The sequence below is a fragment of the Mobula hypostoma genome, chromosome 9, assembly GCF_963921235.1.
Source record: "Mobula hypostoma chromosome 9, sMobHyp1.1, whole genome shotgun sequence".
Classification (NCBI taxonomy): Eukaryota; Metazoa; Chordata; class Chondrichthyes; order Myliobatiformes; family Myliobatidae; genus Mobula; species Mobula hypostoma.
In genome coordinates this window covers 130,379,382-130,394,544 of record NC_086105.1, presented here as the reverse complement: position 1 = coordinate 130,394,544, position 15,163 = coordinate 130,379,382, and the positions used below count along the sequence as shown (strand labels likewise).

General features: G+C 39.0%; 2 protein-coding genes across 5 annotated transcripts in view; one reads left to right on the top strand and one right to left on the bottom strand.

Moving 5' to 3' along the window:
- Positions 1-992, bottom strand: part of stub1 (STIP1 homology and U-Box containing protein 1) — a 43,354-nt gene extending 42,362 nt beyond the window's left edge. Inside the window, exon 1 of the mRNA XM_063059164.1 lies at positions 606-992. Within this exon, the coding sequence (XP_062915234.1) occupies positions 606-719 (114 nt within the window). The 5' untranslated portion in view covers positions 720-992. The remainder of the gene's footprint in view (positions 1-605) is intronic.
- zgc:112496 (uncharacterized protein LOC541336 homolog) lies at positions 451-11,416 on the top strand. 4 transcript variants are annotated; one of them, XM_063059165.1, is made up of 6 exons: positions 1,120-1,334; positions 2,523-2,690; positions 5,575-5,668; positions 8,163-8,322; positions 8,500-8,652; positions 9,551-11,416. In XM_063059165.1, exons 2-6 carry the CDS (start codon positions 2,548-2,550, stop codon positions 9,724-9,726), a joined length of 726 nt encoding a protein of 241 aa, XP_062915235.1. In that variant the 5' UTR covers positions 1,120-1,334; positions 2,523-2,547; the 3' UTR covers positions 9,727-11,416. The 4 variants fall into 4 exon arrangements, with proteins under 4 accessions (XP_062915239.1, XP_062915237.1, XP_062915235.1 ...); XM_063059166.1 differs by having other exon boundaries at positions 1,126-1,259; XM_063059169.1 differs by lacking the exons at positions 1,120-1,334; positions 2,523-2,690 and adding an exon at positions 451-497.
- The last annotated feature ends 3,747 nt before the right edge of the window (positions 11,417-15,163 follow it).

The following is a 15,163-nucleotide window of genomic DNA, read 5'->3' as shown; positions in this document are numbered from 1 at the left end:
TTACAATTATACAACAAGTTCAAGACACCTTAATACTACCATTAGATATTCACCAGCGATATATAACTCATATACACACTAATATATATACATATACACACATACATAGACACACACACACACACACATGTATATATACACATATATATATATACATATACACACATACATAGACACACACACACACATATATATATACATATACACACATACATAGACACACACACACACACACACATATATATATATACACATAGAAGTTTACACTTCTATATTTCGTCGACTAAATAAATGTTTTGTATACCACATCAAAATCTGGCTAATGTCGCAGCAATACTGAATGTGTACTGAATGTGGTAGCAGAACAAACCTATAAAAACTGCGACAATATTAACGCCGAGCAAGTCACATGAACAATTGCAGTTTTGTTCTGACAGCCACTAGTTCCGAATTCCACAGCCAGGAATGACAAAGCACAATGAACAACAGGGAGAAAGGTATTTCTGATGTCTTCTATACACCTTTAGCTGGAACAGGGGAGATTGACTGAACTGAGGCTGGGCTCTCTGCCGCCTCTCCTCCCCGACTCCAGTTGAGATACTCACTATGGCCTTGCTGTAGGAGGCCGCAGCTTCTTGATACTTCCTACCGAGGAAGAGGCGATTCCCTTGCTCCTTCAGCTCTTGGGCAGTAAGGCTCTTCTCTGGGCTTCCGGACATGCTGTTCCTCCGGATCCCCGGTGACTCGACCACAGAGGCGCGGAGACAAGCCGGCGTCCCGCAGCAGTAGACAGACACTCCGACACCGTGCAGCGGGCCCAAGCCAAAGTTGGAGCGTGCCCAGCCGGCAGGACGTGTCTCTAGTGACGGGCTCCCCGCGGTTTACCGAAACGGAAGACGGGGTGTTGTGACCTCGGGCCCCGGCAGGATCTGGTCCCCAGAGCTGCCGGAAAGGGGCCGCAAGCAACGAGGGCCGTTTGTGTACAGAACGCACGTAAACAGCGGCGCTCGGTGACGTCACCCATCGTGGCTCGCTGATGACATCAGGAAGCCGGCGACGCAATCGATATGTGCCGCCGCCAAAACTGGGTATACGGTGGGTGCGCGTCATCGCTCCATACCCACCCATGGGTGCGCGCATGTTTGATGACGTACGAGAGTAGCCCAGGACCACACTGAGGGGAGTGAGTTTGAGGGTTTAACTCTATAATGAGTTATAGAGTTATTAAATGATAATAGAATAACTTGAAGTTGCTGCAGGTAATTGGTGCGAAGTAGTTGTATTTCTTGTGAATGCTGCTTATCTGATTCTATGCGCCTGTAGTCCTGCTGCAAGTAAGTTTTCACTGTATCCGTATTTGCAGGTACTTGTGCATAAGGTAATAACGTTGACTTTGAAGTGGGATTTACCTAATTTGTCACAAATTTCAAGTTTGTTCCCTTCCTCGGATCTTGCTTGGATGTTCAACCACTGTCGGTGCTTTGTCTTGTCTTATAAGTTCCGAACACGAAGAAATCGAACAAAGTGGCTTAAAATAAAAGTACATTTTATTGAAAAAAATTAATCATCCTGAAACATTAACTTTGTTTCTTTCGACACAATTGCTGTTTGGCTTCTTGGATATTTCTGTTTTTATTATGAATTTCCAGTGCCAACTTTCAGCCCTTCACCCCTTCTAGTCCTGATGAAGGGACTCGGCCCGAAACGTTGACTGTTTATTCCCCTCCATAGACATTGCCTAATTTATTAAGTTCCTGCAACATTTTGTGCATGTTATTCCAATGGGTTTTTTTTTGTTCTGCATTTTGCTCAATGACATAACGATTTATGAGTCTCTTTGCAGTTGTTCTCATGTGGTAAATGTAAGACTTCTATAACATCTCGTACTTTTTCCTTTCTGTTTGTGGAAAATAAGTTATGGGATAGTTTCATTATATAATCCCCAGTTTATAATCTGCTCTGCAGCGAAAGTATTATAATCCAGTTTTAATTATCTAGCTGGCATTTTACCCTAAATTCTTAGTAAGCAACATTCTAATAGTAATCAGATAATCTGTTTTCCCGTAATGCTGACAGGGAATTAGAGTGCTAGAGGAGCCAGCAGGGCCAGGCAATATACTCTTCTGATGTTTATTTGAAGAGAGTGGAACCTCAATTTCACTTCTGACCTGGAAAACTGCACATCTGCCACAATTTGTGCAGCATGCCAGGCCACACTTTGTTCAACATTTCGTTCAGGAGTTGTTCAATTCTGATGCTGGGCTTTGACTCCCAAATGTCCACAATTCCTCTCCACCACCCCCCCCCCCACCCCCAGCACAGATGCTACTCAACTTTGAGCTCCACCAGCAAAAATGTTGGTTGTTCGATGTGCTTCCAGGGATATGAGCAATTTAAGACTTTTTCATACATAGCAAATCTTTGACATTCCAGATTATCAATGGATATCAGTAGAGAATGTTTTAAGTATGTTGATCAAGTTTGATATCACTATAAAATAACAAATTGATGAAAACCTGCAGGTTGAAGCCTCTTTTGCATGAAACCATGTCTGGAAATGGCAGACTATATGACTGTAAGGATCCTGCTGTATGGAGGTCTGTCCTTGCAGTTTACAAGGATGTCATTGAAGCAAAGGCGACGACATCCAAAGGAGTTAAAGCAGGCAAGCTGACTGCTCTGGATAAATGGTGAGGGGTGGATCTTGAATACTTTAAACAGGTGGCAGAAATCTGCTAAAGGTAGACATGTCTTCAGATCATTCTGCTTTGTTTTGCTTTTCTATTGTGGCAAATGTATGTGCATTTAAACTCTGCACTTAACAGTTATCTACTTCACAAATAAAACTGGAATCTGTTCAAGCAAACCTGTGGATTCTCAGGCTACATCTGCACTAGACCGGATAACTTGAAAAAACTGGTTTCATGTAAAAATGTTAGGCGTCCACACCAGGCGTTTTTGAAAATACCTCCGTCCACATTAAAACGGATATTTGGGCAAATCTCCTCCTACTGGGCATGCGCAGGACACACAGAAAACAAGCGAAGAGGAAACGGTGCGCATTTGTCCAGTTACAGACTAGAAAAACTTAAAAGGAAATTGCCAAACGAAAGACTTGGTGCACGTTTGTCCAGAGACATTTCCTACAGCCATAGTCTCTTCACCGATGAAAGGGATGACAGCTACAACTAAATGCAATAAGGCTTGTTACTGAGCAAAAGTGAAATTTGCTGTTACCTCATTTGTTTGCCTTTACTTTTGCCATGTCTTTGCGTATTATTTTGCTGTATTTAACATGTGCAATAAAACGAGCTACTGGGCAAAAGTGACAATTGCATCTATTGAATGTTTGCATAAGCAATACATTAATAAAGCACCTTGTTCAATGTATAAAACATTTCTGCATCAGTGTTACCTTGTATTTCCATACAATGTTACATTAGGCTGTTACACATCTATTGTCAGATATTGTTGTGGTGTTGGAGGTTGCGTCAAGAAAACAATGAAATGCCGCACTGCCGTCACCATCTGTTCCAGCACGTCATGACAGCGTTTTTAAAATTAGCTGGTTACCCCACACACACTACAACATCCAACCGGTGTTTTCAGATTTAAACACTCTGGAGAGTGTTTGAGAAAAGCTCCATTTTCAGGGAAGGAAAACGCCATTTCAGTGTGGACAGAGGGTCAAAACGAAGAGAAAACGCTTCGGTTATGGATTTATCCGGTCTAGTGTGGACGTAGCCTCAGACTCTCACTTCAATCAACAGATTCATACTTTCTGCATTCTTGGTCATGATGGCTGAAAGTGCCTCTCACAAAGAAACACAGTAGCCTGAAGCTGCATTGACTGTTGTAAACTTTTTTTTACTAATAATAACTTTTTCTTATGTTAGAAACTTTTTAGTTGCTTGATTTACTCTTGTAAAATATTCCTTGGAAATGTGTGCAAAATGCAGTAAGTTTGATGAGTGTGGATCATTGAGCACATAAAATAGTAAAATGATTTTCAGAGTATTTGTTCATAAAGAAACTTTGAATCCAGACAAAGAAACAACAATGAAGTGTACTGAAGATGCATCATTCAGAAATGGCCAACAAAACAGCTGAAAGAGAGTTGTTTATGGTAGGGAAAAATATGCTGATACTGCTGAATGCTCACTCATGTAGGATGGGAAATTTAGGCAGGGTGAAGCAAAACACTGAAGAGATTTGAAGCTGAGGTCAAGAATTTTAAACCAAAAAAAGAACAGGATTTCAGCAGGTCAGGCGGCATCTGTGGAGGGAAATGGGCAGTGGACAATTCAGATTGAGACCTTTCATTTGGATTGAAAGAATAGTGGGGAGCGGTGGAACAAGAGCTGATAAGAGATAGGTACATACAGGCAAGGGGAAAATTGATTGACAGATGGAATCAGGGTGGAAAAGGGGAGACAGAGGCTGGGAGATGATAGGTGGAGATGACAAAGGGCTGCAGTTTGTGAAATCTGATAAGGAACGAGGCTGAAGAATATGACCAAGTAAGGGAGAAGTAGTGGACACATGCAACATGGAGGGGACGGGAAGTGATAGGAGGGCAAGTGGGAGGATTGTGTGATGACGAGGTGGAAAAGGTAGAGGGGGAGAGAGAAACTGGGTAGTGTGGGTTGGGAGGTGCGGTGGAAAGAAGGGTGTGTGAGAGGACTTGGGTGGCTCTGAAGGAGAGCAGGAATGAGTTATCTGATATTGGAGCATTCAGTGCTCATGCCATTATATTGTACGTGGACTGTCCAGGTAGAATTTGGTTCTGGCCTCAAACTAGCAGTGGAGGAGACTAAGGATGGACAGATTAGTGTGACAATGTGAGGGGGGAGTAAAATGACGATCAAATGGGAGCAGCAAATGGCCCTTAAACAGAGCAGAGGTGCTCAGCAAAGCGGTGGCCATCTCCTGAAGTGTGGTTAGCTCCTTGCCCACCCGCATCCTATTTTCCTTTAACATGAAAAGAGAATGGTTTGGGATAGGATTTGAAACTTACAACTATTTTGTAACTGAAATAATCTTGAGAATTAGCGTAGTGGTTAGCATGTAGCTATTATTACAGCCTGGGGCATTTGGAGTACAATTACGACAGCGTCTGTAAGGAATTTGTATGCTCTCCCCCCGAACCGCGTGAGTTTCCTCCGGGTACTCCAATTTCCTCCCGCAGTCCAAAGGTGTACCGGTTAGTGGGTTAATTGGCCATTGCTAATTGTCCTATGATTAGGCTTGGTGGGTTGCTGGGCAGCGTGGCTCTTTGGGCGGGAAGGGCCCGTTACATGCTGTAACTCTGAATAAATAAATTAAGGTTTAAATTGCCCTTTATAAATGCAATTAACAGTCAATATATTTTATGATATTGGGAGGCAAGACCAGCAGGACCATCTGTTTATTAATGAAGTACCACAAGACCACTTGTATCAATGTAAATAGATGGGTAAAGTGTTCAATGCCTGTAGGAGTAGTGTGTGGTTTATAGTAGAGAATGAGAGAAGTAAACTTACCTGCTCTTTGACTTATTGGTGGTCAATCTGAAATATAATGTTTCTAATAAAGGTATCAGGAAGAGTTACCGGAAATAGTTTGCAGTCGTACGGAGAAATTTCTCACTCATGCTGAGCTGGTTCAGTTGATGGAGTGGAAGCTGACGGTAAGTTAAATGGGTAGGGTTGGCTATATGTAATGAAATTTGAGATTATTTCTGCATGTTTTAGTTTTCTTTGGCATTCAAGATTGGGAATTCTGCTTGTACTTTTTTTCCTCCCCCCCCCCGCCATTAAACCTGGTAGAAAGATAAGTTGGGGTCCCTGGAGTGCGATTCACTTTCTTTGTGCAGAAATGAGATCAAAATTGAAATCTTTGCATCTGTTGCTGAGTACAATGCTGGGTCTTTGGAGGAGTTTTGTTTAGATGGTTAAACGCTAGAAAAGTGCTCCCATCATCGTACCGTCCTTGACACTATAAAATGTGTTGGTAGAAAACACCCTGCCTTTTTGTTGTCACTAGTTAATCTTTGCACAAAGCAGGTAAGCCATCTCCAGACAAAAAAAAATCAAAATGAAATGAACAAAAGGAAATTTGAAACACCTCTTAATAAACAAGTTCAGGAGACCACGTTGTCTAATGTTTTGCCCATTCTTTTTAATGATATAATCTCTGCCAGGTACAGATCCCACTCTCATTTAAAGGTTTGCCAAGAATTAGAATTTTGTCCCATAGTGTGCTGTTATCTGAGCAACAAAAAACTCTATTGGATTTGTTTGCATGCATACTGGTCTTCCCTACTCTATCAATAGGAACATAGTCTGCTGCTTCAATTATTTTGTATATCATTGTTACATTTGTCCTGTCTTCCCTCCCAGAACCTTTTCCCAAACTTCTCTCATGTTAGGTAATATAGTATACTCTTTTCCAAAGAGTACTAACAAAGTCTTCAGCAACCTTCAGTTACCTGCCTGTGTATTAGATTTAGTCGTCTAAATCAATAGTCAGTTTTTTGGCTTTGGTTATGAAACATCAGATTTTTGAACTACAAGAAAGAATTGATTGTTTATTAAACTCATATTGGTTAAATACCATTTTCTTGAATTTTGTCTATTTGGTACACTGAAATCAGCTCAGAGAGCTTGGTTTTCATGTGCTGTGAATTATTGATACATCTCCATTCAGTTATCATACTTTTGCAACCAAATTCAAATTACATTATTTATTGAAGGCTAGTTGTGATAGGATTCATAGGAGCAAAGCCAGTCGATCCAGAGTAGATGAGAGCGAATCCCCAGCAGATGTAGTATACTTGGACTTTCAGGAAGCTTCAGTGAGGTCTTATATAAGAAATTAGTGTGCAAAACAAACACTGATATGTGTGAGCACAGTGATGGTGTTAAGCTATTTCTATGCATAGAGATCTGTTTGGTTAATAGGAATAAACATGTCTCTTTCCAAGTGGCAGATAGTGACTAGTGGGTTGAACAGGATTGGTGCTGGTATCACAGTTATCCACCACATATAATAATGATTTGGATGAGGGAACTGCAAGTTTGCAGAAAGCTGATGGGAGGCGAGCATTAAAGAAGATGCAGAAAAGGTCCGGTTGATTTGGAAGTTGAGGGAGTGGGTGGAACCATAACAGATGCTATATAATATGGATAAATATGAAGTTATCTCATTTGTTGGCAGTAACAGGAAGGCAGGTATTATCTGGTGATAGGTTCGGAAAGGGGGAAGTGCAACAAGACCTGAGGGTTACTGACATTAAACATGTAGGCTCAGGAAGAGAAGGCACATGGTATGCTGCTCTTCTTGGCAAGAGGATTCTCTGTAAGAGCAGGGGTAATTTTGTAATTCTACATGGTCTTGATGAGACCACACCTTGAATATTGTGTGCAGTTTTGATCTTTATCTGAGGTAGGATACTTTTGCTATGGAGAGAGTTCAGGGAAGGTCATCAGATTCATTCTTAAACTGGCAGGGCTAATGTCTGAAGACAGTCGATCAATCAGGCTTGCATTTACTAGAGTTTAGAAGAATGAGAGGGGATCTCAATAAAGTCTAACAAAATTGGACAGATTAATACAGGAAGAATGTTTCTAATGCTAGATAAGGAGTACACCATTTGAGACTGAGGATGATGAGAAAATTTTCTCCCTCAGACAGATGTATCTGTAGAGTTCTCTACACCAGAAAACAGTTAAAGCCAAACTATTAAACATGTTTAAGAAAGAATTGGATATTGTTCTTGGAGATGATGTGTTACAGAGAGTAAGCTTGAACAGGTTACTGTAATCAATAATTAGCCACAGTCTTATTGAATGGAGGAATAGGCTTCAAGGGTTGAATGGCCTAAGGTTTGGCTTTACCTGTTTTCTGGTGTACAAAACTCTACATATTCATTTTTTATATATCTTTCTATCCCGATTGTATAGTTTAGTCCAAAAGGAAAAGTGGATTATTTTTGATTGCATTGCTTCTAGGTTAGCAACTTGGATGATATAAGTGCTGTGATCGAAGACACAGTGCTGCTTATGCAGTCGTCCATTACAGATGGCGTCAAGTTTATTCTATGGACCTTTAGATTTGTAATATTGCAGTGGGGTCACACCTACTGATCTGACTTTTCTTTCCCTGTGCCTACTTTCTGACAGAGAGGCAAATTCCGTCCGATGCTGCAGAAGATGATTGCGAGTAACTCTGTGAGCAGTGTGGAGTCGTGCACGCGGAAAGCTTTCAAGCTGCTTCCTGACGTGTCGGCCGCAATCGCGGAACTCACTAAGCTAAAAGCAGTGGGACCTGCCACCGCATCAGGTAGGAAAGCACTTACATCACATTACCTTCTTTGCTCATTCACGTGGGTCGCTTGTATTCTAAAAGCAGTGGGACCTGCCACCATGTCAGGTAAGAAAGCACTTACATCACATTAGCTTCTTTGCTCATTCATGTGGGTTGCTTGTATTCTAATGGAAAGCTTTCTCTTGTGCTTAGCTGTGTTGGTTACTGGTGCTCCTCAGGAAGCTGCTTTCATGGCCGACGAAGTGCTGGAGTCAATCCCAGGCTTGGTTCCCATTAAATACACACTTAAGCACTACATTCTTTACCTGGACAAGGTGAGGGAGTGTGTAGAACAACTCAATACAAGTAAGTTTTCCCCACATATACACAGATATGCACTATTTTGTGTCAAAGGAAATTTATGGAAATGTGTTCTTCTTGTGTACTGAAGTTTTCTAAATTCTTCATGTCAAATACACAAGGTAAACGTTGTGGCTTTAACAAAGAAGTTGACGATTAGGAGTTAGGGTGAAGATTGTTATTTAGTAGTCAGATGAGTGTGTGGTCTCGCCTTGAAATCAGATTGTAAGATGTTAAATTATAGTCTTGTATTTAAGTTGTGTAGCTCCCATATTACAATAGCATACTTTAAAATTACTTGATAGGCATATAGTTCAGAGATGATGAGAAAAACTTTGTTGATACAGGTTACACTTTTCTCCAGCTAAATGATTAACAATTTAGCATACCCAAATTTATATTATTTTATTGAACAAAATTTACAGGAAAATTGGAGTTAAGCTTGATCTAACTACATAGATCTGTTATCAAGATGATCGTGATTTAGGTCCATTTTCAGATATGTACTACGCTCTGTTACACCAGGAGCTATATGGGTACAGAACTGGCGAAGGGATGAACAATAGTTTTGATTTGGCTTCAGACAGAGGAAGTTTTGGTTTTCTTGCTTTCAGTATTAGGTCCACTCCTGTTATTAACATCCATTAAAAACTTGAATTTGGGGTGTGGTGATTCAGAATTTATAAATTATGAAGATGGACACATCTAGGAGGTTGTTCTGAATGTACTGTATGCTTGATGAGATCCATGCACAATCTTGGAGTTCATTTCCTTGTGCAAGATTTTCTATTGAGTGATGCAGTGATTAAATCCAGTGCTTTGATCTTATTGGTCCGTGTCAGTGTGATGTATATGACTGTATTTTGACTTTGCCATTCTATAATGATGTACGTGTCGTTTACAGATGACTCGGTGAATGACTGGACACCTCACAAAATAGAACAGTGTCTCTGGACCTGGGCCGTGGCCAAAAGTGTCAAACCCTCATTGCTGGAGAGTCCCATCATGTATCAAAACAAAATGTCAAATAACGAAAAACTCACAGAAATGAGACCCACGAAAAGACAGAGAGTGCAATAATAAGAAAATCAGTCCCTTTATCAAAACAGCCAAAGTTGCAAGGAAAAATTGCAGCTTTGCAATGCCTAAACTGTGCAACAATGAATGTTGAAGTCTGAAGCAATTCAGTGAGACCATACACTAAGGAGAGATGTTGAATCTGCAGGAAGGTGAAGGAAGAAATGCTGTCATTCTTTCATGTGGTATCTATTGATGTACTTAATTAATGTATGCAAACTTGTATGGAAATAAATAGCAATTGTGTATTGATGGGGCATTGGTGTTTTATAATGGGAACACTGCATCCAGTAATCTGATTCAATTGTTTGGATATCCCATTAGTTAGCTATCTTGTTTCCTCATTACTACATAAAGTTGTTATCTGTAGACATGCCATTGTGGATCAATATACTCACTAGGTCAGCCATATATTGTACTGTATACACATAATGGGCTTAGGAACATTGGAAGTTAAGGTCTGGAGTTCGGAGTGCCTATGTTTCAGCTTGGTGGCTTCTGTTTTCCACACATCCTTTTTAAGTTGCATAAATACAATTCACACTCCTTTAAATTCACCCGGTTCACTAGAAAATTTATCATATTTCTGCTTAACACGTGAACATAAAGTGAAATAGAAGTGTTAAATAATATAACCAGAAATCAACGCCAACGAAGGTCCTAATGATGCTGGATCATCAGAGTTTTACTATAAATTAAAAGTATAAAGCTCAGTCAAGAGGAGGTGGATTGCCAAGAATATCATAGATAATTTGATGATAACAGATCATTATGTCTGATTTTATTTAGTGAACCCAGCAAAGGGATGAACCGGAGCAAACATTCTGTTAGAAATGGTCAGTTGTGGAAGCTAATAATCCATTTGGCAAAGTCTTTATACCAATCAGTTGTTGTGATTTTCAAACATTCATTTAATATCAGAGAACGTATATGGTTTAAAACCTGAAATTTGTATTTTTCACAAAAGACAGAAATCCTATATATAATTTAAATAGGTGTTCAACCAAAGTGATAGATTGATGTCTCCTGATACCTTCAATATTTTCTCATTTATTTTGCATAGTTAAAATTGGTTTTGCTTTGCTTAGACATCCGATGGTTCTGAATTCCCCCCCCCCCAAGCACATGCTTGCAGTGGATGAACTGAAAGTGAAGATTACATATGTGTGAAATGGGCTATAGTGATATAATTTTCATTGGGAGATCTACATGATTTTATTATATTTCTGGGATGTCTCTAGATCTTTGAATTACTGAAGGCAAGTATAGAAATGCTTTAGAAATTTGCAACCTTAGAATTGACATCACCAGGTGCTGAACAGTTTTTAGTTAAGCTGTTTACTATGATTGCATTTGCTATGTTTTTCAAATTCCTTACCTGCTGTTTTCTTCTCTGCAAACCTTTTCTTTTTGTATATAGTGCTTCAATATTTTTCCTTGATTGTTTGCTCAGTATGCTTTCCAAACTCCCGCCATCTGTTAATAAATTTGAATTGCTGATTAACATTACTCATGTTCCTGGGCGGCTCTGTGGTGGAGCTTTGCAAGGTATATGCAATAATTAGTTTTGACTTGGTGTATATGTACTCTCTTTGAGCTTGAACCTTTTGTAAAAAAATCTAATTTTGGTGACGCTTATTTTGCAGTATTTTATAAGGTTCTGTATGATTTTCTTTTTAATAAAATTGTGATAGTTTATGTGAAAATGTGTATTTTTTATTAATAACTGTTACATTGAGTGACCGTCCAACTTTATTCAGTTCATTGTATAAAAGTAGATTTGGGAGTTATTCCAAGCAAAGCATGTGTGTGGTTTGTCTTGATGAAGGATCAGTGGAGGCACATCCAATAGCACACTTCCACAGGACGTTCAACAACACTGCCCGTCATCTTGTACTCAGTTAATACTACTGCATAGTAACACATCCAAGGCCCTACTCAAGAGAATAATCAGATGAAAACTGTAACCACAAGCTGTATTCTTAAGCAAATATTAGTTCTAACCAAATTATGAACTGGTGGTTATCAATTCGTATCTGCATCTAATTTAATTGCCATTGTCAGTGGGAGTGAAATTTAGATTTAATGACTGTTCTTGAAGGGGGCACACTCAGCCTGGTCCATACAGTTCCAACAAGTTCCACGCCCAAACTCTTAGCTATAAACAATGAACTATTCTTGTCCGGCAAGTGTGTTTCTATATTTCTTTTTAATCAAGAAAGTAATGATCAGTGGCTAAAAATTAAGTTATTGTCAGGTGCTGGCAGAAATCAATTTATTTACAGACCGCCCTTTCCTTCCGTCTGTGACCATTGATGAATTAGTCCACTTTAAATCACAATGGCACCAAAGGCAATCTGAATTTTAGCACTTTAAGCCTGCAAATAAGCAACAACACAAGATTACAGTGTAAATCAAATGCCTGTAAACCTTGGTATTACTTTAAATAAAACTGCAGTGTAAAGGACCCTTACGTATAAAGCTGACTGCACCACAGATCAAATTAATCACCAGGTTTTTGTGCCTATTCTGTGTCTTTTGAGAAGACTTACAAATGAGCTGTAAGAAGTTAGGAAAATGGGCACTATTTTAAAAAATTAGTGTTTTAATAAGTTTGGCCATGCACATACAGAGGGCTCAGCAGCAAATAAGTCTTAATGTGTCTTAAATATTTACTACTGTAAAGCTAGGAGTATTTGGAAACAATAAAGGACTTAAGATTGTGGCAAATAAAATTTTCAAATGAAATTAAACATTATGAAATGATCAAAACATTAAAATCAACAACATTTTTTTGCCAGAGTGGCTGATGAAGGGTCAAAGAGGTGGATTTCTCAGCATATCTGGGCTGAAGCTGTGTACAATATGTGTACGATACGTGTACAATACATGTACGATACATGTTCAGCACTTGAGGCTACTGGATCCATTTTTGTTTTATTATTAAATTTGCATTTATTTAATGTCAGTTATTCATGATGGAATTAAACACCAACTTAATTTTTTTAATATATGCTAAGCCAATGTCACTCTTTAATCTCAAAATTATTTTAATGTAAATAAGACCATAAGGCAAACGAGTAGAATTAGGCCATTTGGCCTATCATATCTGCTCTGCCATTCCACCATGCCTGCTTTATTATCCCTCTCAAACCCTTTTCCCAAAATCTTTGATACCCTTACTAATCAAGAACCTATCAGCCTCCGCTTTGAATGCACTCAATGACTTGTCCTCCACAGCCATCTGTGGCAATGAATTCCACCCTCTGGCTAAATGTACTTGATTGAGCTGGGTCATGGAAGATTTTAGTTTAATAGCAAAGCTTTTCTCCCGAGAAATTACTGAATATTTGATCATTGTTTGCACCCAGATTGCCATGTGATTTTTTTTGATAAAGCATTACTGTGTATAATTTAACTGAGAACTAAATCAGAAAGGCTTTATCTTAATTTATTATTGAATTTATAAAACAGCCTGATTGTTTATTTCCTCGCAGCAAGCCAATTTCAAAACTTAAATCTTTTATTCCATTTATAATATATTTTGACATGTGTTTTGCTTATGAATGTCGTGCTTGACAATAGCAGGAATATTATACCACATAGTACAACTTGTACAATCTTACTAACAGAGTGTAGACTATTGAAATAATTATGTTGGATTATTGAAATCAATATTCAGGTCAGGCTGGCTTTGTTTGAAGAGTAATTGCAAAGGTAATTAGATATTATACACTTGTGACTCGAGGGCCAGTGTAAGGTGGCTTGTTTCTGGGAGAGATTCACCAGAATTTATCTGCAAATTCCAAGTAGCTGATTTTCTTTCTACTTTGAAATATTTTATTTTGAAATACCTACGCAGATGGTACAGTGCATCTGGATGCAAAAAGTCTTAGCTGCTGGAAAGTGTACTGAGAACAAAAGAGTTTTAATGGACATAATTAGGTATGTGAATCATGAGATTGTGCAGAACAAAGAGGAGGAGGTGTCGTGTGCAAGTGGGAATGAATGCTTGTTTTCAATGAAAGAACTTATAAAGAAGTTTGTAAGATATCAGCTCAGAATCCCCAGAACTAGTTGTTCTTTTGAAACATTCCTGTTAGAGTAGCTGGTTGTTACTTGTAGGTAGATCATTGTATATTTTTAATTAACAAATTATTTCCTACTGAAATCCAAAACAAAGCCAAAATGAATGTTGATTTAATTAAGTTCCTGAATAAATGAATAGAAAGAGTCTACTTTGATATTTGACAAATGTCACTTAACATGCTGCAAACAATCTTGAATATTTTTGAGGTAATATTTTATTTTATGTGCTGTGTTAGATAAATGTATTGAGGGTGCACCATGGCCCAGAGGAATGCTATTTCATTGGCTATATATACTGTACTGCATGTACAGTCAGATGACAATAACCTTGAATTTGATATTTTAAGTTAGTTGAAAACGATCCCAAAAAGAGATAGAGTTAGTATTTTACTTAGGTGAATAAATTGGAAGCACGCACTCTATTTGGAGATTGAAAGACACAGAAGGTTGCATTTGAATCTGGAAGTGGAGTGTGCATTGCGGGGATTGATAAGTACAATTGTTCACAGGCTTATATAAACGTGAGGAAAATCCAGCCATATACTTTGTATTTTAGCAAATCAAAGTTGCAAAATTAGTCAGCTCCATCATGTGTACTTGCCTCCGTCGTATCCATGACATCTCAAGGAGCGGTGCCTTATAAAGGTGGCAGTCATCACTAAGGATCCCCACCACGCCCTTTTCTCATTCTTACCATCAGATAGGAGGTACAGAAGCCTGAAGGCACACACTCAGCAATTCAGGAACAGCTCTGCCATCCAATTTTGAAATGAACATTGAACCCATGAACACTACCTCACTACTGTTTTATTTCTGGTTTTTTTTGCATTACTTATTTTAATAGACATACGAGGGGTGATTGATAAGTTTATGACTTAAGGTAGAAGGAGTCAATTTTAGAAAACTTAGCACATTTATTTTTCAACATAGTCCCCTCCTACATGTAAACACTTAGTTCAGCGGTCGTGGAGCATACGGATCCCTTCTTTGTAGAAGTGGGCCACAGCAGAGGTGATTGATATGTTCGTGGCCTAAGGTAGAAGAAGATGAGTTATTAACTTCAAATTTTCTGCATAATCACTCAAAGAGTTGAACTGCACGTGCATGTAACGAGAGCGTCTTGGACCTCCAGGTGGTCCACGGCAGGGGCGATTGATAAGTTCTTGGCCTAAGGTAGAAGGAGATGAGTTATACAGCTCTCATTACATGCATGTTCAGTTCAACTCTTTGAGTGAAAATGCAGTAAGTTTGAAATTAATAACTCATCTTCTTCTACCTTAGGCCACAAACTTATCAATCACCCCTGCTGTGGACCACTTCCACAAAGAAGGGATCTGCATGCTCCACGATC

Excerpts from the sequence above, each read along its gene's own strand:
- zgc:112496 (XM_063059165.1), top strand. The coding sequence starts at position 2,548 with ATGTCTGGAAATGGCAGACTATATGACTGTAAGGATCCTGCTGTATGG. Across the intron at positions 8,323-8,499 it reads GGGACCTGCCACCGCATCAG|CTGTGTTGGTTACTGGTGCT; the intron begins GTAGGAAAGCAC and ends TCTTGTGCTTAG. Across the intron at positions 8,653-9,550 it reads TGTAGAACAACTCAATACAA|ATGACTCGGTGAATGACTGG; the intron begins GTAAGTTTTCCC and ends TGTCGTTTACAG.